Below are 26,140 nucleotides of genomic sequence, written 5' to 3'. Positions count from 1 at the left end.
TCTTCTAGGACACATCTCCCTCTCGCTATCTCTCTCTCTCACTCTCCCCTTCACTGCTCTTGCATTCCACCCTGCTTGGCTGAACGGCTGTAGTCTACCTGCTTGACCTTCACTAGCTCGTTAATTACGGTATCCCACTGGACACTGACCTTGTCCCAACCCTCTGTACAAACTCCGTACTTACAGTAACTTCCTTCTTAGTAATAACTAACAGCTGACTTTAACCTTTTCCTGTAAATAGTCAGAATAGGTCTAGAAGATGATTATGTAACATACCAACCTCTTTCAGAGACGAGAAGGGGCATCAAAGATTGCACGAGTAGACTGCAGAAGCATGCGGAAGGGAAAAGTACATTACAAATTTTTTATACTAATATTAGAAGCATAAGGAAAAATAAGAACATTTTAGACGTTGTTTTGAAAGCATATGATCATAGGTTTGATGTCGTAATTTTAACAGAAAGTTGGTCACTGAGTAATGTAAATATAAGTAACCATGCCTTGTATAAATCTTATTACAATGAGGGTTCAGTTAACAAATGTGATGGTGTTGTATTAATGGTAAAAAATGGTTTGGAGCACGAAATGGAAATTATTGAGTACGATGACTTTAAATTTCTCAGAGTAGTAATTAACTATGACAACAAGAAAGTAGCTATTACAGGAGTATATCGGTCACATGAATATCACAAACAGCGGTTTCTCAGTGCGTTAGATCATTATATCCAAGATAGATGCCATGTTGAAACCGAACTGATAATAGGGGACACAAATATAGACCTTTTAAATGAACACGACTGTGACGAATATCTCAACATGGTACAAGAAAGAAATTTTCAGTCCTTAATAAACAATCCTTACTAGAGTATCTGGTACAAGTAAATCCTGTATTGATCATGCTTTGATTAAAAGTAGGTTGAGAAATGACGACATTCTGTCTATCATCTCTCAAAGTAAAATTTCAGATCATTATCCTATAATAGTAAGTCTCAACATTCAAAATGCCTCGGTCCCTAATAATATACCAAATTTTCGACGTAACTGTTTTAAAATAGATCATTTTGAGCTTAAAAATCATTTAAGTAAAATAAATTGGGGAGACATCTTAAACAGCAGTGATTTAGATATCAAACTTGATAAATTCGTGAATACAATTAAAAGCTGCATGAGCCTGTCCACTGTTAAATTGAAATCAAAGGAAGTCAAAAGAACAGAATGGATTTCTTACGGTTTGGTAAAATCTATTCACACAAGAGACCGACTTTATCAACAATATTTAAAAAATAAGGATAACTTGGAAATTAAAGAACAGTACAGGAAATATAGGAACAAACTAAATGATCTAATTATGAAAACGAAAACTGAGTACTATAGGAATCTGATCAATCGCAATTCAAATAACCGGGGTAAGGTCTGGGGCATAGTCAATGAAATAACACAAAGGTCAGTTAGAAAAGAAGAGATCAAGGAATTCAGATATAAAGGTGAAATCTGGAAAGATGACATAAATATCTCTAATAAATTTAACAATTATTTCATTAACGAAACCACTGAGAAAGCAAAGTATCACAGACAGATTTCCGACTCCACATTAAATATCGCTCGCAACCCTCATACTTACTTCCTTGCACCGGTAACAGAATACGATCTGAAGAGATGTTTGAGTGAAGTACATGAAAACAAAGCTGTAGGAATAGACAATATTTCGGCTCGAATTATTAAAGAAAATATAGAGTCATTAAAGGAACCGTTGCTGAATATTATCAATGATTCCTTCACCTTAGGTTACTTTCCAAAACAGCTTAAAACAACAATAGTAAAACCTCTTCACAAGTCTGGAAATATTTATGACATTAGAAATTACAGACCCATTTCGATAACTACAACAATATCAAAAATATTCGAGAAATGCTTAAAGAACAATATTTACCAATTTTTAGAAAAACACCAAATACTTTCGCCCAGACAGTTTGGATTCATTAAAAATCTCGGAACGACTGATGCTATATCCGCCTTAACAAATAGAATATACGAAAATCTTAATTCTTCTCTGCTCTCCACAGGGATATTTCTCGACCTTGAAAAGGCATTCGATAGTGTGTCACACCGCTTGCTCCTCCAGAAATAGGAAAAATACGGCTTTAGGGGTAATGTGCTGGATTTGCTTGAGAGTTATTTGACAGATCGAGTACAGTATGTCAAAATTAATCAACATCTAAGCACACCAATGAGGATAATAAAGGGTGTCCCACAAGGCACAGTATTAGGTCCTTTATTGTTTATTCTATTTATTAACGATCTAGAGAAAACAATAGCAAATGCCGAACATACGCACGTCGTAACATATGCAGATGATACAGTCATTTATGTTGAGGGTGATAGCTGGAATCTCGTCAGACAGAGAGCAACTCGAGCACTGCTTAAAGTTAAAGCATGGTTAGATAATAATGAATTATTTCTAAACATTAAAAAGACAAAATTTATGAATTTTTCTGTAACAGATACACGAAACGATTTTAATGAATTAATTGTACACAACATCAACTGTAAATTTAATTGTAACTGCTACAAAATTTATAAAGTAAATAATGTTAAGTATTTGGGATTATTAATTGATTCGAACATGAAATGGAAAAGTCACATTACCGATTTAAGAAAGAAAATCAGAAGAACTGTTTATATATTTCATAATTTAAAATACATATCCAGTATAAAGTTGTTAAGAGAGGTTTATTACGCTTTACTTCAGTCTATTCTTAGCTACGGAATTTTGGCATGGGGAGGAGCCTACAAAAATGTAATCAATAAAATACAGGTTGTTCAAAACCTTATATTACGAATAATGTACCAGAAAGGAAGATTATACCCAAGTAGTCAATTATATGCTGAAGCAAATATATTTAATGTAAAACAGCTCTATGCCCTTGAAATATACAAATATATCAACAAAAACAAAAATATAATTGAGAACATTAAACATGAATATTCAACACGCAGTAAGATGAACCACCGTTGTATGTTATACAAACCCAAACTTAGCATAACAAAGCGCAATTTCTTGTACTTCATTCCAAAATTCTTTAATGTCCTTCCCGGTTCTTTACAAACTACTTTATTAGGTCAGAAAATGAGTCTGAAGTGTCTTAAATCCTTTGTCAGGGATAATAAAACTTATGGAAGAAATAACTAAATGAGAATATCACGTCACCATATCCAATTTCTATTCAATGCTCCACCATGTGCTGTTGATCATATCCGTCATTCACTCATACCCATACTCGTATTTCAGGCATCATTTAAAATATATTTCTCACTATGTAATTAATATTCTAAATTACCACACACAAGGTTTCACCTTACGTGGTATTTTACTGATATCTACTCGACTCTGATGAGGTTGGTGTGATTTTGTATAATAATAATAATAATAATAATAATAATAATAATAATAATAATAATAATAATAATAATAATAATAATAATAATAATTTATTTAATGTGTGCAAGAGATAGTTAGTAGTTCAATTTATTTTAAGTATTAATATGTTGATAATATGTCCTACTACTTCTGTAATATATGTGGTTTAGTTATAAGATTAATATTTCTCAAGTAATAATGTTATTAGAAGAGTTATGTACATATAAAACAGAGTCCTGTAAATATGTAAACGACATGATGAATGAATGAATACTACTACTACTACTACTACTACTACTACTACTACTACTTCAAGTTCAGGAAATCTGTTAGGAATGTACGAGTTTTCCGGGGATTTTTCGATGATACAGACCACTATCTGATCTGTAGTGAACTAAGTATCTCTAGGCCTAGGGTAGAGAAAGTGAAATCTGTCTGCAAACGAATAAGGGTAGAAAATCTCCAGGATGAGGAAATTAGATAGAAGTACACGGATATGATTAGTGAGAAATTTCGAACAGTGGACAGTAAGCAGGTTCAGGATATAGAAAATGAGTGGGTGGCATACAGGGACCTGTAGTAGAAACAGCAAGGGAATGCCTAGGAACAACTGTGTGTAAAGATGGGAAAAGGCAAACATCTTGGTGGAATGATGAAGTGAGAGCAGCCTGTAAACGTAAAAAGAAGGCTTATCAGAAATGGCTCCAAACAAGGGCCAAGGCAGACAGGGATTGGTACGTAGATGAAAGAAACAGAGCAAAACAGATAGCTGTTGATTCCAAAAAGAAGTCCTGGGAAGATTTTGGTAATAACCTGGAAAGGCCAGGTCAAGCAGCAGGGAAACCTTTCTGGACAGTAATAAAGAATCTTAGGAAGGGAGGGAAAAAGGAAATGAACAGTGTTTTGAGTAATTCAGGTGAACTCATAATAGATCCCAGGGAATTACTGGAGAGGTGGAGGGAATATTTTGAACATCTTCTCAATGTAAAAGGAAATCATTATGGTGGTGTTGCAAACAGCCAAGCTCATGGGGAGGAGGAAAAGGATGTTGGTGAAATTATGCTTGAGGAAGTGGAAAGGATAGTAAATAAACTCCATTGTCATAAGGCAGCAGGAATAGATGAAATTAGACCTGAAATGGTGAATTATAGTGGGAAGGCAGGGATGAAATGACTTCATAGAGTAGTAAAATTAGCATGGAGTGTTGGTAAGGTACCTTCAGATGGGCAAAAGCAGTAATTGCACCTATCTACAAGCAAGGGAACAGGAAGGATTGCAACAGCTATCGAGGTATCTCATTGATTAGTATACCAGGCAAAGTATTCACTGGCATCTTGGAAGGGAGGGTGCGATCAGTCGTTGAGAGGAAGTTGGATGAAAACCAGTGTGGTTTCAGACCACAGAGAGGCTGTCAGGATCAGATTTTCAGTATGCGCCAGGTAATTGAAAAATGCTACGAGAGGAATAGGCAGTTGTTTGTTTCATAGATCTAGAGAAAGCATATGACAGGGTACCGAGGAAAAATATGTTCGCCATACTGCAATCAAAGGCATTTACGTTGACAATTGGGCTTCAGTGAGAATTGATGGTAGAATGAGTTCTTGGTTCAGGGTACTTACAGGGGTTAGGCAAGGCTGTAATATTTCACCTTTGCTGTTCGTAGTTTACATGGATCATCTGCTGAAAGGTATAAAATGGCAGGGAGGGATTCAGTTAGGTAGAAATGTAGTAAGCAGTCTGCCCTATGCTGACGACTTGGTCTTAATGGCAGACTGTGTCGAAAGCCTGCAGTCTAATATTTTGGAAGTTGAAAATAGGTGCAATGAGTATGGTATGAAAATTAGCCTCTTGAAGACTAAATTGATGTTAGTAGGTAAGAAATTCAACAGAACTGAATGTCAGATTGGTGTTACAAAGCTAGAACAGGTCGATAATTTCAAGTATTTAGGTTGTGTGTTCTCCCAAGATGGTAATATAGTAGGCGAGATTGAATCAAGGTGTCGTAAAGCTAATACAGTGAGCTCGCAGTTGCGATCAACAGTATTGTGTAAGAAGGAAGTCAGCTCCCAGACGAAACTATCTTTACATCGGTCTGTTTTCAGACCAACTTTGCTTTATGGGTGCAAAAGCTGGGTGGACTCAGGATATCTTAATTCATAAGTTAGAAGTAACAGACATGAAAGTAGCAAGAATGATTGCTGGTACAAACAGGTAGGAACAATGGCAGGAGGGTACTCAGAATGAGGAGATAAAGGCTAATTTAGGAATGAACTCGATGGATGAAGCTGTACGCATAAACCAGCTTCAGTGGTGGGGTCATGTGAGGCGAATGGAGGAGGATAGGTTACCTAGGAGAATAATGGACTCTACTATGGAGGGTAAGAGAAGTAGAGGTAGACCAAGACGACAATGGTTAGACTCGGTTTCTAACGATTTAAAGATAAGAGGTATAGAACTAAATGAGGCCACAACACTAGTTGCAAATCAAGGATTGTGACTACGTTTAGTAAATTCACAGAGGCTTGCAGACTGAACGCTGAAAGGCATAACAGTCTATAATGTGTGTGTGTGTGTGTGGGTGGGTGCTTGCGTGCGTGCGTGTATGATCAGATACCTTTCTGAAAAATTTGTGAAGTGAAAAAGGCAGCAGATTAAAGATTTACCATTCGTTCAGCAACACGTGGGTTGCAACGAACATGTGATAACCAGATATCAGTTCATTGTACAATACTGAATGACGACATAAAGCTGTTTGTAAGAAATGGATTTTGAAAAAGGACTGAAATATTATTCTCTCAGGTCTCTCTGTATTATTAACCCTTTTAACACGTAGCGTGTCCATACGATCACGGCTAGCATTGTTTTGTTTAGATTGCTTGCAGTGCTTTGTATAGCCCTGGAATTAATTGCCGACTGTATAGATCAACATCATAGTTCAATACAAAAGCTCACCCTTATGTGAATAACTGTTTTTAATCACAAACAGTCTAATGCCATTGAGCGAAGATTATTATGGTCATTGTTTTATACAAACAATCACTACATATTATAGTAACATTTTCAAGTCATTCATTCCACTTTCATTTTAAGCAATTTTAAAGATCAATATTTCTGTTATTGATTATTTTTAAATTGTTAAAATTCATATCTTATCAATGTAATATTAGACTTTTTTTTTTGTTATATATACCGGGATCAGGGCCCTGACCCACCATGGATTAAGTTATCTTTAGCTGATGATGCTCACTAAGGTTGAGCGAAACATGTCCTACTTGTAATTTCTATTAATGATTTTATCCTAAATATAAAGGACTATTGTGTATTGGAAAGGTGGTTTTATTAATACACTGACTGACAGAGCAAATGCAACACCAAGAAGGAGTGGTCAGAACTTTATGCCAATTGCAGGGTAGACTGACGTCACTGAGGTATGCTCATGATGTGAAATGCGCCGCTGTGCTGCGCACGTAGTGAACGATAAATGGGACACGGCGCTGGCGAATGGCCCACTTCGTACCGTGATTTTTCAGCCGACAGTCATTGTAGAACGTGTTGTCGTGTGCCACAGGACACGTGTATAGCTAAGAATGCCAGGCCGCCGTCAACGGAGGCATTTCCAGCAGACAGACGACTTTACGAGGGGTATGGTGATCGGGCTCAGAAGGGCAGGTTGGTCGCTTCGTCAAATCGCAGCCGATACCCATAGGGATGTGTCCACAGTGCAGCGCCTGTGGCGAAGATGGTTGGCACAGGGACATGTGGCACGTGCGAGGGGTCCAGGCGCAGCCCGAGTGACGTCAGCACGCGAGGATCGGCGCATCCGCCGCCAAGCGGTGGCAGCCCCGCACGCCATGTCAACCGCCATTCTTCAGCATGTGCAAGACACCCTGGCTGTTCCAATATCGACCAGAACAATTTCCCGTCGATTGGTTGAAGGAGGCCTGCACTCTCGGCGTCCGCTCAGAAGACTACCATTGACTCCACAGCACAGACGTGCACGCCTGGCATGGTGCCGGGCTAGAGCGACTTGGATGAGGGAATGGCGGAACGTCGTGTTCTCCGATGAGTCACGCTTCTGTTCTGTCAGTGATAGTCACCGCAGACGAGTGTGGCGTCGGTGTGGAGAAAGGTCAAATCCGGCAGTAACTGTGGAGCGCCCTACCGCTAGACAATGCGGCATCATGGTTTGGGGCGCTATTGCGTATGATTCCACGTCACCTCTAGTGCGTATTCAAGGCACGTTAAATGCCCACCGCTACGTGCAGCATGTGCTGCGGCCGGTGGCACTCCCGTACCTTCAGGGCCTGCCCAATGCTCTGTTTCAGCAGGATAATGCCCGCCCACACACTGCTCGCATCTCCCAACAGGCTCTACGAGGTGTACAGATGCTTCCGTGGCCAGCGTACTCTCCGGATCTCTCACCAATCGAACACGTGTGGGATCTCATTGGACGCCGTTTGCAAACTCTGCCCCAGCCTCATACGGACGACCAACTGTGGCAAATGGTTGACAGAGAATGGAGAACCATCCCTCAGGACACCATCCGCACTCTTATTGACTCTGTACCTCGACGTGTTTCTGCATGCATCGCCGCTCACGGTGGTCCTACATCCTACTGAGTCGATGCCGTGCACATTGTGTAACCTGCATATCGGTTTGAAATAAACATCAATTATTCGTCCGTGCCATCTCTGTTTTTTCCCCAACTTTCATCCCTTTTGAACCACTCCTTCTTGGTGTTGCATTTGCTCTGTCAGTCAGTGTATAATAACTTCTTATTCTTGTAAAGATCAATTAGAGAAGGTACACAATATTTACTGACTCATGGTTTGGACACACTTTCATTTGATGGCACAGTCAGTATGGCTGTATCATGATAGTGCGCTTCAACTACGTTTAATAGTTCACAAATGTTTATGTTTAGATTACACACGTCATATGCTCAGAAATGGTCTATGTTCATGTTTCCATAGTGTGAATTTACATATAATTGCAAACAATACTCTTATGCATGATCACATAATCCTGCTAAGCGTTTGCGTCAGCTATTCACTCTGTTTTATGTTAGAGGTTATCCTACCTGTCACAATTACTATCATACAGCAATTTTCATTGAAGAAACGAACTTTGGTTGTATTAAGGTCATGTATTCTGCATTTGCACAAGCTACGACGTGTTATCTCGAATACAATTACACAGTCCTAACAGGGACAGGATCTAGATCTTCATGAATGCATGGTGGAATATTACAGCAGGAACAGTTGCAAGAAATTTATCCATGGAAAGTCCATCTGCTTTGGGTCAGGTGTTTGAACACTTCCTCAGGCTATCTCATAAATTCTGATATTTACCAAGGAAAGAATCCTCATGTGAACAACGATTTGAAACATGAGTTGCTCCAATGGATCCGATTCCTTGATCAGCACCTAGTAATATGTCACACTTGCGCTTTTGATTTATGTTTCGTCAGTATTTTTACCGCCGGGCAGGTTCGATCCTCGCTCAGTCCTGTGGTATCTGAAGGTACTAAAATACGTCAGCCTCATGTTGGTAAATTTACTGGCATGTAAAAGAACTCCTGCAGGACTAAATTCCGGCAACTTGGCGTCTCCGAAAACCATAAAAAGTAGCTAGTGGGACAAAGTAAATAACGTCATTAGTATTTTTACCGGAATGGCACTTCTGGCTCATGTAAAATTTTGCAGGCAAGTCACTACAGGACAGTTCGAGACAGTGGAATTCCTAAATGTCTTCAAATGAGATGAAAAGGACAAGCTTGAGGGATATACCACATGGTAAAGAACTCAGATGGCATAAGTATTGTTCGTTGGACATCAATGTGCCATAGTGTGGTGAACCAGTTTCTATGGTGACACAACACTCCCAAGCAGAGAAAAGTATATGTCAAGCAACTGGCTGTGTTTGGAACTTATGTTGGTGGAATGGGCGGAACGGACAGGCTGGACGAGAATGTGTCTTACTATAGAGTAGATGTACGTGGAAGGAAATTATGGTGGTCGCTGGTCAAATGGCTCCTGGACATTTCCGTTCACAATTCTTGGTTCTTTCTATCGTAGTATGGATGTGATTTATCTGATCTAGAATGTAATCACCATATTGGACAGACATCCAGCACTATTCGTACCAAATGCAGAAAATGTATTGTTGGTCTCTCTGTTCCATACTTTGTTCTATTTCACACCGTATTAAGCATGTAATTCTTTAATATTTACGAGGGCAGATCAGAAAATAAGTTGTTCTTCCCAGTTATGGCCATTTGTTACACCACCTATACAACAGCAACATGACTATAACAACAAACACTGTAACGTCTTCCACATAGTTTCCAAGAGACTCCAAACATTTCTGCGAACGCACAACCAACTTGTCAATGCCGGATGCATAGAAATTTCCTCCAGTGTTCTGCAACCACTCGGGAGACAGTGGCCTTCACCTCCTCATCGGTCTGGAAACGTCTACTACTGAGCTCCGTTTTGAGCTTACCGAACAGATGAAAGTCACATGGCGCTAGGTCGGGACTGTAGGGTGGATGTTGCCAGACCTCCCACTTGAAACGCTCGTTTGGCGGGCCTTGTGATGTGTTGCGTTATCATGCAACAAAATCACACTGGCGCTCAATTTCCACCAGCGCTTCCCTTTAATCGCTTTAAGCAACCGGTGCAACGTTTGACAATACGATGCCGCGTTGATCATCGTTCCTTTTGGCATGAATTCCACGTGCAGCAAACTCTCCATGTCAAAAAACACTGTCGCCATAACCTTACCGGCTGAAGGCTGAACCTTGGCCTTCTTTCATTGTGGTGATAAGGGGTGCACCCATTCCATTGATCTTTGCTTCATTTCGGGGGTTGAAGTGGTGGACCTGTCGCCTGTGACGATTCGCCGCAGAAACCCGTTGCTGTCTGCGGCACAGTGTTGCAAAAATGCCAGGGAGGATTGGAAACGTCTCTTGTGCTCATCGGTGAGGAGACGTGGGACCCATCTTTGACACAGATTACAATATCCAAGGTCCTCGTGAACAATGGCGAACACACTGCCATACGACATGTTCAGCTGCGTCATGATTTCTCTCAGTTTAATATGCCGGTTCTGTCTAATGATCGCATTCACACTGTTGACCTTTGCACGGGTCCTGGATGTTGCAGACCTGCCTTCGCAATGGTTGTCCACGATATCCGTGCGTCCGGCTTCGAATTGCTTACACCACTTTACAATACCTTGCCAGAAAATTGCCCGCTCCCCATACACAGCACTAATTTCATGATGAATGTCCGTGCAATTCTTCCCTTTGGCCTATAGGAATTGGATTGTCGCACGCACCTCATATTTGGAGTGAACATCCAGTTGACGCGCCATTGCATTTGGCCGCTATTCACACAATACTAGACGAGACACCACAGCGACCTGCCTAACAGACGTGCGGGCAGTGTCTGTCCCTTTCTCCGCTGTGCCCACGTTTGCGACACACAGTGCGCTGCTGCGGCGCGTTAGTGCAACTAACCTTTTGATCCACCTACGTATTTCTATTCAGTAATTTCTATCAATTAGATTATAACTATGCAATACATTATACAATCAGTATTATTATTATTATTATTATTATTATTATTATTATTATTATTATTATTATTATTATTATCATCATCATCATTTTAATTTTTTAGCCAACATAGGACTACTTAGGTTTATGGAGGTTTTTCTTCTTTTTGTCAGCCCAATACTGTTTCATCCTTTGGTGCATTATTTATGAGTGTGTTTTGTGTATGTTCTTCAAATTATCATGTCTATTTTAGTGTATTTTCTTCATAATTTATAAATACCACGAAGTGAAATCTACACATATTGCAAAAATGCTATACAGAGTGAAATGCTAATGCATTAGCCTACCGTGATCATACGAATACGGCACCTGCCAACAAAATCATGAAAAGTGCGAGCATAATTACAGTTATGTTCTACTACTGATTACAAGGAAAAATTCTTGCTAGAGTATTGTCTAATCGTCTACTGCCATTGACTGAAATGTGCCTACCAGAAACTCAGTGTGGTTTCAGGCCAAACAGAATTACAATTGATATGATTTTCAGTGCAAGGCAAGTGCAGGAAAAGTCTAGAGAGCAAAACCAACCCTTGTGCATGGCTTTTATAGATCTTGTCAAGGCGTTTGATTCTGTTAATTGAGAAGCTCTATGGACAATTGCTCTGATCGGATGTTCAAACAAATACATACAGATACTCAGACTGCTACACCGGCATGTTTGCTACTGTTCTTTCTAATACAAAACCAGGAGATCCTTTCCGTATTCCTACTGGAGTCAAGCAAGGTTGTGTAATTGCTCCAACATTGTTCTCACTGTTTGTTGGAACTATACTACACCTTGTGGATGATAAACTGCCGTCAGGAGTATAACTTCTGTATAGAACTGATGGAAATCTGTTTATCATTAACAGACTGCGAGCTAAGACCAAGGTGTCTTCAGTGTCAGTTATAGAGCTTCAGTACGCAGATGACAATGTTATCTTAGCCAACACAGAGGAAAATCTGCAATCAATCCTCAATGCTTTTAATCAAGCATATGAAAGTATCGGACTGGAAATTTATATTGATAAGAATAAGATCCTTTACCAGCCGGCGCCTAATTCCAATAAGAGAACTCTGACTATTACAATCAATGGCCAGTCTCTGCAAAACATAAATCATTTTCCATACCTTGGAAGCGATCTCTCGACATGTGCAAACATTGATGCAGAAATCCAATATCGTTTAAGATGCGCTAGTGCGGCTTTTGGTCGTGTCCTAAGAAGAGTGTTTGACAATCATGATATCAGTGTGAGAACCAAACTGTACGTTTACAATGCTGTTGTAATTCCTACTCTTACCTATGGTTGCGAGACCTGGACAACCTACAGGAGAAACCTAAAATGCCTGGAAAAATACCATCAACGATGCTTGCGGAGAATACTGAAAGTTAAATGGCAAGATCGTCGAACGAACATTAGCATCCTCGAGGAAGCCAACACTACAAGCATAGAGGCAAAGATAGTCAGGCATCAGCTACGCTGGGCTGGTCATATTGTCCGCATGCCAGATACACGCCTCCCAAAGAAAATCTTGTACTCCCAACTAAAGAATGGCCAGCGTAACCATGGTGGGCAGCTTAAACGATATAAGGATGTTCTAAAGTATAATCTTAAAAGATGTCATACTGATACGATCAACTGGGAATCTACAGCCGAGGATAGGCCCAAATGGCGTAGCATTATATACAATGGAGTTGAACATCTAGAAAAAGATAGGAGAAGATTAGAAGCTGAGAGGAAGAACCGCAGAAAAGAACGAGTGAATGTGAGGGATGGCATTCTTGCACAACCATGTGCTACAACTACTAGTGTGTGCTGTCACTGCAATAAAATCTGTGCATCCAGAATTGGACTGTTCAGCCATCTGAGATGACACAATTAAAATGTCCAAATGCCAAACAGGATTTCCCTCCCTCCAGGGTTTTCCTGTTTTAGTCTTTAGCAGTCCCCTGCCACATCTGAAAAGCAGCAGTTCTTTTTTAATGATGCATTTATGAGTCATTTCATACGCAAAGGTTTCATCAAACCTCCTAAGGGGAACTCTTCCACCTGTAGCCGCTGGTTCACCCTTACGTTTACGTTGTAGGTTAGATACTGGCCAGGCTGTTGCAGGTAAAAGATCCAAATATTATTACTATAGACATCATAGATGCCATTTTTCCTTTTTAGAACCAGGTTTTCTTGATTGTTTTTTTGTTTGGTTCTCTAACATTAAATGTTCCAGTTGCATCAGCTGCTGCCTCTGAGGGTCTGATGGAGGTACCAGTGAAGAAAATCTGGTGTTCAGTCTGCAAGCCTCATTTTGTTCCACACTTGTAACCATCATCATCCTCGACTCTTTGTCATTGTTCCCACCTTTATCCTGCTCCCTTCATGTCTATTATTCTGAACCTAGCATTCACTCCCGTACAGTAAAGTCTGTTTGAAAGCAGACCAATGTAAAGATAGTTTCATCCGTAAGATTACAAGTGTGAGCTCACTGTATTAGCTCTGCTGCCCAATTTTGCCTGAGAGAACGCACATCCCAAGTACTGATATGATCCCATTTTTCCAGTTTTGTATTCGCGACCTAAAGTTCAATCCTCGTCAGTGTTGAATACGACAATTTTCATAACATGTACACATTAGACCTGAATCCCTCCCTTCTTCACAGCAAATGGTCAATGTAAACTACTATAGCTCTTACTTGTTGGACTTCTGCTGTAGTACTACGGAACAGCTCGATGTATCGTGATCCAATCGAATCCCTGTGTTTGCTGAGAGCTTTGCCTGCATCTTCCTCTTGGGCAAACAGTACAAACGCATCGCCGGTTGCCCTGCCATCAGGTTTCTTGACAAAAAGTACGCCTTCTTCATCGTCCATTACCTTGCACGAGTTCTCACCAGCTTCAAAGAATTCCAGCTGAAAAGGGGCAAGAAAATATTCAGTACAACACAATTTTCATGCTCGTTCTTAACACAAAAATATAGTAGGTGCTGGAAGTACTCACCACTTGCTTGGCAGTGCAGTCATAAGGAAGGCCTCGCATCCTAACGATAACTTGGCCCCCTCGCGAGAGGAAAGCCTGAGCTTCATTGTTGTTACCTGCACAATTAAACACAAGCTTAGTTCCAGACAAGCACAACTATAAAGTGATTTTATACTCAAATACAAGAGAAATGCACAGAGAAAGAGTCCAAGTCATGACAAAGAAAGGCATAACTGAGTAAAAAATGATATCTAAAGCTATTGTCTGGAACTCTTGTGAAGTCTAAAGTGTCCAGAAACTGCAAGAAACAAGTTCTCAGCAACATTCCAAACAAAATCACAAGGGCCAAGTACAGGAAAATAAGTGTGTATGTGCCAAAAACAAAGAGTGCATTTCAAGTGGTGTGGTTTTCTACTTCAAGAATGCAATAAAATCTCATCCAAGACTCCCTTCCCAATCTACATGCCACCATCTTCCACTGAGAATGGCCATAGCAGTCAACATGTAGTCTATATTGTTCAGGGTCGATGTGTGGTTTTGCTCCACAATTCCAGTGGCTGAATGGACTCTTGTCTGAAGCTGTGATTTTTGTACTTTCTTTTGGCATCTTGCTGGTGATAATTTAGTCCTGCAGTTACACGGTAAATAAAACAACAATGACATAGTTTATAATGATTGCAAGGTCTGAAGCTGCTTCTACTTACAACACAAAATTACCTACCACCTTCAACGCAGACCATATCGTCATGAAAACTCTTAGACTATCGAATGCTAAAAATGCCATTGTTCAGGAAGTGTAAATGTTAAGATTCAACAATCATCATTTTTTAAATTAAGAGAATACATTTTCACAACAGCCGGAAGTAAACCACTGTATTTTCATAGTGTCGTATAAATGGGATCACAATAGTGATTCCAATGTAATTCATCAGCATTTAAGTTAAAAATACAAAACATTGCAAAATATGAATTATTTCATTCTATAAATCATCATCATAAAACCCCTCAAACGTGTCAGCATCGGATAAGTCTCCGCCATGATTGTCTGTCTAGAGAAGCCTCCCACCATCGACTCCCGATTCCCTCCTCTTCTCTCCACATCCTCTCTCAGCTGGTGTAGATGTACAGTAGGTCTTCCTATTGGCCCTCTTCCTTCAATCCTTCTTTCTAGGCATGCACGTGATGTCTTGTGACGGGCATTCGCTTCACAAGTCCATACCATGTTAGTCTCGAGGTCCGTACCTTCTCTTCTATCAAGTCCACTTTGAGTTCCATTTGGATGTCATCGTTCCTTACATGGTCCTTGCGTGTTTTTTGGAGGGTAGTTCGTAAAAACTTCATTTCACATGCTTGCTGTTTGCTAACTTCTCTCTCTTTGAGTGTACATGTTTTTAGACTGTATGTGAGAATGGGCACAAAGTATGAATTATACACGCATCTTGGTTCTTATGGCCTCTTCAGCCTAGTTTATACTTCTACCTCTGTCTCTCTCCAGATGATGACACTAATGTGTGTAGTTCTGTACTGTACGTGACAGTAATGAACATCAAAGATGAGAGCACGCTCCCTTGTTGGATGCCCCGTGTGGTATTAAACCGTTCTGAATGGCCATCTCCAACACACACACACACACACGCATGACTGATAGAGTTGTGGTACAGCATCTGGACCTTGCCTACAAGATATTCAGGCACTTCCCGTTCTCTGAGGCATTTCTATAGGACTGGTCTAAGCACCCTGTTGTATGCCTTTCCTAGGTCTAAGAATACTACAGTCAGGTCTTTACCTCTCCCCCAGTGCTGTTCTTCTATTGGCTCTGAATCCAGGATAGGTTCTATCACTGCCCGCAGTCTTCTTTCAGACCATGGGAGAGTACCCCTATATTGTAGCTGGCACACTTTCTTTTGCGTACTTTAGGGATAATAATACATTTTGTCCAGTTCTCCAGAACCTGATTTTGACACCATATTGCTCTCAAACTAATTTCTTATTTTGGTATTCTTGGTCTAGATTTTCTATTTCCTCGTCTCTTAGTTGACTGTTGTCACTATTTCTGGCTCTTTCAATCCCTCACTTTTTTTAGCCTTCTTTTATTTTCCTATTGCCTCTTTCGCTCTGTCATTGCACCAGGATGTCCTTTTATTCATTACTTTCTTGCTTATTCTTCTGCACTACTGATGGAACTACGTTTTAAAATTATTCCATCCCCGATCACTACAGTTGCACTCTGACATTGCTAACTTGCTTTTGATCATTTCTTGGAACTTCTGTTTACAGTCCTAATCCTTCCCGTTCTCCCAGTTCTCCGAGGCATTTTCATATAACTGGAAGTAAACCACATTCACTAGCAACAGCTTTCACATCTTGCACTCGTTCTCCACACCTCAGGTCAGTTATTATGCAATCTATTACAGACTTATAGCTACCATCCCAGCTGTACCGTGTTACTTTATGACTCGCTTTTTTCTGGAACCATGTGTTCTGTATCAGCAAGCAAAAATCAAGCAGAAGTTCTCTTTCCATGTTCCTTATGCATAGATCTCCACAGCTGTTAGATATTCTGTTTTCAAACACACCTTGTTATTAATGTGCCAGGTTGATTAGTGCATTTTTTTTTTTTTGCTTTACGTTGCACCGACACGTCTTATGGCGACGATGGGATAGGAAAGGCCTAGGAATTGTAAGGAAGCGGCCGTGGCCTTAATTAAGGTACAGCCCCGGCATTTGCCTGGTGTGAAAATGGGAAACCACGGGAAATCATCTTCAGGGCTGCCGACAGTGGGATTCGAACCCACAATCTCCCAGATGCAAGCTCACAGCCGCACGCATCTAACCGCACAGCCAACTCGCCCGGTTGGCTGATTAGTAGCATTTTGCAAGTCCCTATTAAAAGTGCCAAATAATTTTAAATTTTGACTTTAAACTCGCAGGAATTGTATAGGATTGTATGTACTTACTACCAACAATGATTAAAATACAGATAAGTTTCAATTTTTTAAAATATTTTCTGAACACTTCAAAAAAATTCAAAAATAGCAATAAAAATAATTCAAAATTAAAATTAAACATCCCTCTGCAATGCAGCCATCCAAGTGAGTAAACACTGTTCGGCAGGTCAGTAGATAATTACTGTTATACCTAAGCACTACATACACAATTTCTCATTTACAGAATTATTATCCAGGTGAGGGCTCGTGTTTACCAACTTCACAGAAATCCGGAAATTGATTAGATTATTACCGTCACATCACTACTGTCATCAATCTGGAGATCGTTGTCACTGTCACTACCAGTGTCATAAATCCAATTTATCATATGACCACTACTATTATTCGAATTATGACCTTCCAACTTCCTCCTCATCATCTGTTGGAGGAATTAAATCTTCCCCAGAATCACTATAATCATCAAATTCACTATTATTATTCACAAACTCATCGTTGTCAGTGTTACTCTTTCTACCAGTCCCCACTCCACACAAATGCCAATCGTTACATGAATGGAGAAATGCATAAAATTCAGAAATCAATTAACAAATGAGCCATGTAGTGATTAAATTAGAAACTAACGTTTTCTACTCTATGGAAACTAAACAACATTCCTAATCCTGCTCAATGCAGATAGTAAGGTTAATGAGAGTAGCAGTGAGTGAGGAACAAAGCCCACTCTATTTCTTGCTTCTGTCTTATTTCTGCACCAGTACAGTTTGTATACATCATTCAGTAATTTTCTTCCACTTCGACTCACTTAGGCCCAAGATGTTAGTCTACGCTACAATATATGTTCTTTTCCAGTCAGTGTTAACGTGTTTGAGATAGCAACTCTGAGGCTGGCTTTTCTGTTATTTCATCTGCTTATAACGTTAGATGAGCTTCAGACTTGTTAAGAGTCATCATTACCATATAATACCGAATACCTCCTGCCACCGAATGACAAAATTAGGAAAAAAAATAAATCAAGTTTCCTTACCATTTTTTTTAAAATTTCTGCAAATATGTCACAAATATAAAACACTTTACAAGTAATAAATACACTAAAAACATCATAATGAGAAATAAAATTAGTTCAGAGTACAAATCGGTCAAGATTCAACGTCATCGGAACTTTCATCACCGTTACCTTCCCTACATAGTCGTCCTCACTACCATTCATAGACTTTCACATTTCTTGAAAATTTTGATCACTATGCTGTTGGGAGATGCGATCCCATGCAGTCTTCATGCATCTGCATAGAAGTTCCAGTTCGGGTCGTTTCACTGGTCCCGTTGGTATAAGTGCACGGGATTGCCAATGAAAGGTTCACCTTTTCAATATTTACCAAAGTTTAATTCTTAAAGCAAAGTTGTAGGTACATGTTATGTCCTCAACCTGGCAAAGAACAAAAGTTAAATAGTAAAATTAGTATAACACAAAAGGTGTTATACACTTGTCTACATGGTCTTAGTGTGCCATTTGATAACAAAGTGGTGATGTGAAATCCATTTGAAACACTCATCGTTGCTCAAGTGTACGTTTGCAGACAAGCAGTTCAGTCTCTGTTAAATGTAAAATGTGTTCCATTAATGGATTATAAACATCTCATCATTGAACATTACCTCCAGTCAACAATCCTTACACAGCACACAGCTTGTCTGCCAAGATACAAAACGACCGGCATACGTGGAGTAACATTTCTTGCCGGCTTTTTAACCTATAACGGTACAATATGAAAAGTTTCCCCTGTGTTAACAGCCTAATTTTACCACACAAATGGAACACACTTTATGAATAGCAACACAGAACCAATACTGAACTGCTTGTCAGGATCCTCTCTCTTAACTTGTGTGTCTGCAAACGTAAGATTCTTTTATACTTTAACAACAATGAGATCTTTCAAATGGATTTCAAGTCACCATTTTGTTGTCAAATTTGTAAATTTGATTTGCTGTACACATGTAACGCCTTTTTCTGCTATGTTAATTTTACTATTTAACTTCCGCTCTTCGCTAGACTGAGGATATCCACAATCGGAAACGAAACTCCAGGCTCCACCATTCCCATAGCTGGCCTAATTCTCTCTCCACTTCCTTTTTTTAATTATCTCTGGAAAAATAATTACACTGATGACACTTTACATATAAACAAATTGTTTAAAGGTAACATGTAGGCTTAACATATACCTTTATCTTATTTCCAAGGAACAAAGTACAACTATAATAATTTTGTGTGGCTATTTCTAGCCGAGTGCAGCCCTTGTAAGGCAGACCCTCCGATGAGGGTGGGCGGCATCTGCCATGTGTAGGTAACTGCGTGTTATTGTGGTGGAGGATAGTGTTATGTGTGGTGTGTGAGTTGCAGGAATGTTGGGGACAGCACAAACACCCAGCCCCCCGGCCATTGGAATTAACAGATGAAGGTTAAATTCCCCGACCCGGCCGGGAATCGAACCCGGGACCCTCTGAACCGAAGGCCAGTACGCTGACCATTCAGCCAACGAGTCGGACAAAGTACAACTAATAATAAAGTAATTCAAAGATAAAAATAAAATGATTTTATCACAGCAATCTAATACTATTTCATGTGGATTTAAAACACTCTTGAGATCAAAGCAATTAACTTGTGTTTCTAATGTAGGTGAATATAATGAATTCCAATTAGTCTAGGTCTATGTTCAAAAGTTTTCAAATTTGAAGACAAATCAGTCAGGAAAGATAGGAATGAAAAAGGAACGTTTGCACTTATAGAAAAGGTTACTGTCATTTGGGGTAATTTCAGACACTTTTAGCAATTTTTTTGTTTATGTTCCTTATTAATGAATTTAATTTACATTATTTTAATTTCTATGTCTAGGTACATACCTAAGAGATAAAATGAACACCGGAAGAAACACAAAAACGCACATTGTCATGTTTTTAAAAAATATTAAAATGTGTCTGAAGTTACAACATACGTTGAGGTAAATTCGGACAGACAGTGATTTTAAGTTACCGTCCGCGATTACCTCATGTATGGGGTTATTTCGGACAGTTATTTGCGAAAAAAATATATGTGCATGAAATAGCAGGATTATTCCTTATTTACATAATAAAACAAACAAAACTTTGCCGCAAAATACAATATAGTTTACTTTCTGTTCAATTTAATCATTCGTGTGGATTATTTACACCTCTGTATCAAAGATGAATATTCCCCTTTTCTCTTTTGGTGCCGGTAGAATTTTGGCAATCTGGTCCTTCAGAACTGTGTCCTTATCCTCGACACTCTGAAACACAAACCTTTTCTTGCTTCCCCTGTGTGACCGTAGGAATTTTACGATGCCGTCCTGAACTCCTATGCTGACCGCCACACCAACATATTGCCTAGTTTGTTTCTTGCTCCCAGACTCGTAATCTTAGTTCACTACGACGAAACTTTCTAGTCCAAGTGTGGAACTGCATGGTAGGTCGTATGATAACTGTGGAACTTCCTGATTTTCTACAGCAGTTTCACCGTCACGAAAGTGACCACCGACGATAGATTTTCCCGTAGAAACATTCAGTTTACAACGGCGAAATGATGCAGTAGAACCAGAGCCGTAACGAGCTTGAGATAGTACTGTCTCGAAAGGGGATGACCAAGACGATTCCTTTGCATTTGAATCTGATGTTTCTGGAAACCTTTTAAAGACTCTCTGGGGGTCAAGAGGAATTAATCCAGTGCTGCAGAAGCCACTTCTGATATTATCTGCTTTTTGCGCCTCTATCTTATCCAGCATCTCCTTCAGAAGAGATAGATAGAATAGTCAACAAACAATGTCATACGCAAGCTATAGCGCAGACAGCAGACATACCTGGCTCCACCCATACACACGCCGAAGCTTCCCCCACTCACCCATCCATCCCCCTCACAACAGGCGACACCAACACCAGAAGTACGAGATACAATACGCGACAGACAGCCAAGCAGCATACATCTCAACCACTCCACAACAGTAAGTAGATTATCACAGAACTCATACAATAGTATGCAAACTTTAATTCAACAAAAATTTCTAATTCATTCGTTTCGACTTACAGATATTTACCAACACCAACATCATAAGAAAGGAAAGAGCCAACAATAATTACGACTTTGTCATTCAAATTCAACAATTTCCAGAACATCAGCCAAGTCAAACAAGCCAGGATTATGTTCAACTCACAAAAACAAAATTAGAAAGATAAAGTGGTTGAGTTATACACAAAGTGTATCGGCTAAGCTTATACAAATTCAGGCTTGTAACACGCATGTTCATCAGTCTTTTTTAAAACAACATAAGAATGTGCTGTCACTTGTTAATTTAGACTACAAACAGACATTTGCGCCGAAACATATCTTACAATGTTTTAATATTTTAATGTGTTTGTATGTTTGTATAATGGGCAAATTTCACATTATTTCAATGTAATACGTACTGCAAAACAACGCAAGATTTATTGTTATCAGCTGTTTTAGACTTTCAAAAATGCATTCAAGCATGTTTAACCATGTTTGTTAATATTTTAATGTAGATATATAATATGTTTTATTGAATTATCAGCATATAATTCCATTTGGTTAGCGTATTTTACTGCTAATTTACTGCTATAACAATCACTTCACAAGTATCAACAAAGCTCGCCTCATACAGGACTAAACATTTATAAGAATGGAGCTTATTTTAACTGAATAGGCAAACACCTATGGTAAACTATTCCTACATACTCATTACCCATTAGAAAAAGAAAAAAGACAAACTCATTTTATTTAATTATATGTGTACATTGGGTCATTATATTATGTAATAAGAATATTTAACATGTTATAATCTTAACTATGTTGTAACATTAGAACTCTTAGCAAAAGTGTAATCAATATAATGTTGTTAAATTTTAGAGTATGTCATAAAGCTTTCAAGAATGAGGCATAATAAAAAAATGCAAACATAAGATTCTAATGCAGCTGAGGATGACCTTGTAAGAGGTCGAAACCGGTCCTAATATACATTTGAATTCTATCGTACATTTGATAATAAATAAGTATTGATCGGGTGGAACTTTTCTTTCTTTTATGACATTTGGTGGCTATCAATACGGAACAAAAATGAAATTTATAAATCAGGAAATTGTCCCCGATCATGACTTTTGGTCCATCCAGCTGTTTCAAATACGGCAGTGCCATCGTTAAGAACCAGTCTTCAAAAATCGGTAGATCGAACCATCCACTTTTGTTCCTGTTGTATGGGGTGCCAGGACACCTTCTTGCCAGGTATCCCACAGATGCTCAGACTTGTACAAAACATACGGGGGCAGTAGTTTTCCATCCCCACTTGCACACATCATCACGGAAATACTTGTCTTGAAGAAATCCATTACTCTCTCCGCATGCTTAATCCCTCCCCTAATAATCACATGTTTCTTCCCAGGGTCGTTACTTAAGTTGGTTTCGTCACAGTTTATGACATTTTCTGGTGGAATGTTTCCCAGAGTGGGTTGCACGTTAACGAAAAATTTGCGCAGGGACTCCGAGCTAACCTCAGCACGAGCTCTCTTAATGTTCTCTGAGAGGCGAACAGAGAGAATTCTGGAGTGCTTCTTTAAGAAAGACCTTGCCCATTCGATGCCTGGAAGATTCTGGGTAAATCTCCTCTCCTTTCTTCCAATCCTGTCAAGGTACCCCTTTACAATATATCGAATATCACTTGAAGTGAGAGGATATCCCCAGTGTGCTGCTCGGACGATCCCGTGTACAAGCATTTCCTCCTCTTCAGTGTCCAGGACAGATGGTGCTCCGATTGCTTTGGGGTTCATGCGGTTCACCTTATTCTCCACGGTCGATCGCGGTACCTGAAAATACTCCGCAGCTTTGCGGTAGGACATTTTTCCAGCTGTAATGGCATTTACTGCCGCATCGAGTTTACTTTTCTCGTAGTTGCAATACAACCGTCCTCCTAATCTTCTCTTGTACACACGCAGCATAGTCCGAAATTACCCCAGCCTTGCAGAGATTCACAGAAAAATGTGTAGAACTAAGTGTTTAAAGATAAACTTCATAGAAGCTCCACAGATACTTTCAAACACAACAGAACAAATGGTAGACAATAGTGAACAGCAGCTGCACTCTTAATACCTGTGTACACTAAGAAGTTCCTGTACAAACTGTCAAGGCTATAATGAAGCCGACAACAACGAACATTATTAATGTGACAATTTCGTAAGTAACGCAGGATATACGCGCTAAAATTGGCGCGGGAATTTGTCTTGAATTCAAAAAATTCGAGCGTGCGAATTCTATCTTGGAAAATTCAGAGTGAACAACCGTGAAACGAAAAAGTACCGTTTTGTCCGAAATTACCTCCTGTTTAATTTAAATCAAAGAATTTCATTTTTGTCCGTATTGAACTGAGAACAACATTTATTTGTATTGAAAAGGTGGACCCTTTTAAGTTTCCTATCTTCCATTACCTCCTGTGTCTGAAATAACCCCAAATGACGGTACTGTTTTTGTTTTATGTTTTATAGAACTATTTCCTTCCTTTCAATTTCAGCATCCTGCTTTTCTCTTTCAATTTTCAACCTTTTCTGTTTTTCCTCCAAATCTTTAGATTGCAATTCAATTTTAATTTTCTCCATTTTCTTCTTTTCCTCTTCTGATTGCTTATCTTTTTTATTTTCCAGTTATGGCTGATACCTTCTTCTTGAAGCTTACATCGAGGTCAGCATACTTCTACTGATAGTAACATTCCTCGTACCACCAACATGTTTCACACTATCACAAATTATTCTCTGGGACACAAGTGGTTCTTCTAAAAGATTTTTGACTTGTAAATGTTAATTGACAGAAAAGCCTGTTTCAACAAATGCATTACCATGGGACAAAATGAAACAAAGATCTTCATATTTCTCATTGAATCCTAAAAGATTGTAGTAAAATTCATCCAATCCCAAGTCATCCGTTCTTTTGGAAATGAAGTCATTAATTTGTTTACGATTCCTGCACTGTTCTAAGCCTTCCTGGTTAGCAGACAGAACTGTCGTTTGGCCATATCAGCACTTTTATCACATATTCTTGTATGGCTGTGCAAGTTTTCAAGAACGACATCAATCCCTTTCATTGCCAAACTGGATCTGAGCAATACCATTTTAGGGTCTTTCATTGATCTGTCTCTTGTCTTATACTTGGCTTTGACAATGTGAAAGTGACTGAGGTTTGAGCGATGCTAGTGATGCCACCATTCCTTATGCAGCCAGTCCCTGTTATGAATGGTGTGAAACTGTTGCTCATAGGATCGGTTGGAGCTTGCATTTCATTGGGCTTGGCAGACTAATATATAGTAGCAACTTCTGGCTCAGCGAGGAAAGCAACAGGAAACTACAATGATTTCCCTAGTACACCTCTTCAGTGATGTCCATCTGATGGCGGAGCTGTTGAGGATCCAACCAGCCTTCGGGCTGATGACAAAACATGACTAAACATATAGGGCAGTGAGACCCCTTGCTTATTGTGATTTTAGAAGATTTTTGAACTCATTCTTACAAGTAACTGTTTCCTTCTTCAGAACATTTAACTTGGCAGCATAACCAATATCCACTTTTTCTACTGAAAGCAGATTGGCACTATCTTGTAAGTCTAAATATTTTAACTTTTTAGGAAGTACTTGCCTTCAGCTATCTTTTCAGATTTAACAAATCTCATCGTTATGTTTTTAAGTTCTTCAAGCGATGTGAAAAGGTTAAGACACCATAGGTTTCCGACTTTGAAATCTTCTAACGAAAGGTTCAACATCTGACAAAGTACTTCTAAAAGCACTTAATTCTGCATTAAGTAGTGGATTCTTCACAGCTTCTCTAACGTACTGAAGAGTTGCTTTTTTTTCTTTTCAGTGTACTCTTTCACAGATTTTTCAATGTGATGATATATTTTAAGAGTTTGATCAACACAGTGTCCATTTTCGAACCATCTTATTGGAGTGAACTTTTAAGGAAATGCGGTGCTTCTTGTTATGTCTGAATACTTAGCACGTCGAGCAGGGCTATCTTTAAAAAGACTGTATAGAGACCTGAAAAAAATGGCTCCATTCACTGTATGCAAACTGCATATACTGTACCTATATCAAGAAGAGATTTAGCACTTGCAAATGATTTTTAAGTTTTACAATAAAACTGAGGTTAACATTAGGCCCATCCATTGAGACTTGCAAAATATTTCCTAAAGGTAAGGGGAGTCCATGTATAAACACATCAAGTGACCTGCAGCTGCCCTGTCTAAAAATACACTATTCCACCTTATTGCCCCTTTTTGAAGATTTACATCCCAAAACCTTGCACACAAGACCATTTGTCCTTTTTGGACAAATTTGTTTAACGATTCATCAAAACAAACAACATAGATGTAGATTCCAATATTGGTATTACAAACAACATAGTCGGATCACTGTTTTAAGTCATTTTGCAAACATAGGAAGCATTAGTCTTGAAGTTTTGAGCAATTTTACTGTCTGGAAACATTGTTTTGAATGCTGCTGAGGTTCCATCACAAGAGTTGAGAAAGATCTTTCCAGAGACAACCTGGAGAGCCCATAATATGGCTTCAGCCGATGTAACATCATCTTTATTCACACTGAAAGTCTTTAAACTTGCCTGACTTGTTCCTGGCACTGCTAATTCCTTTCTAGCTGTGGATGTAGTGCTAACTGTTGGCCACCTATCTTCATGTGGAGATGGAGTAGAGGTATTCTTTGATATTGTTTGCTGGAAAGACTTAACTTTCATGTATTTTATATGAGGTCTTTTAGCATGAAAAGTGACTGCTTGTTTACCCACATTACTAAGTTTAAATGATTTACAGCACACTTTACATTGTATCATTTACCAATATGTTCAACCATCTACTCAGTTTGGGAAACATTTTACTGTCTAGCCAAAGTTTATTAAATGTACACTGCTCATTAGCCATTGTCATGAGTTTCAAGAAAGCATCCTAGAACTGAAATAAAAAAGAATAACATAAAAATGGTTGAAAGAAATGACAAGGACATAAATTTTAGACTTATTGTGCACTTCTTGTGAAAAAATACCTGAAAAAGAAATAATACAACAGCCTGGGTTACAGCAGACTAGAACCTAAAAATATCACAAGTGAGGATAGAATACTCAAAGCTAACCCACAGTTATCT

At 39.1% G+C, this 26,140-nt stretch overlaps 1 protein-coding gene across 2 annotated transcripts in view; it reads right to left on the bottom strand.

The window, feature by feature from the left end:
* fus (fusilli) overlaps positions 1-26,140 on the bottom strand; it is a 465,574-nt gene that overhangs the window by 78,594 nt on the left and 360,840 nt on the right. For both annotated transcript variants that reach the window (XM_067149673.2, XM_067149674.2), the window contains exons 8-9: positions 14,011-14,105; positions 13,707-13,922 (exon numbers count right to left, since the gene is read on the bottom strand). In XM_067149673.2, the coding sequence (XP_067005774.1) occupies positions 13,707-13,922; positions 14,011-14,105 (311 nt within the window). The remainder of the gene's footprint in view (positions 1-13,706; positions 13,923-14,010; positions 14,106-26,140) is intronic.

The sequence above is a fragment of the Anabrus simplex genome, chromosome 6, assembly GCF_040414725.1.
Source record: "Anabrus simplex isolate iqAnaSimp1 chromosome 6, ASM4041472v1, whole genome shotgun sequence".
NCBI classification, from domain to species: Eukaryota; Metazoa; Arthropoda; class Insecta; order Orthoptera; family Tettigoniidae; genus Anabrus; species Anabrus simplex.
Note: the sequence above shows the minus strand (reverse complement) of the source record. Positions and strands in the feature narration are given on the sequence as shown.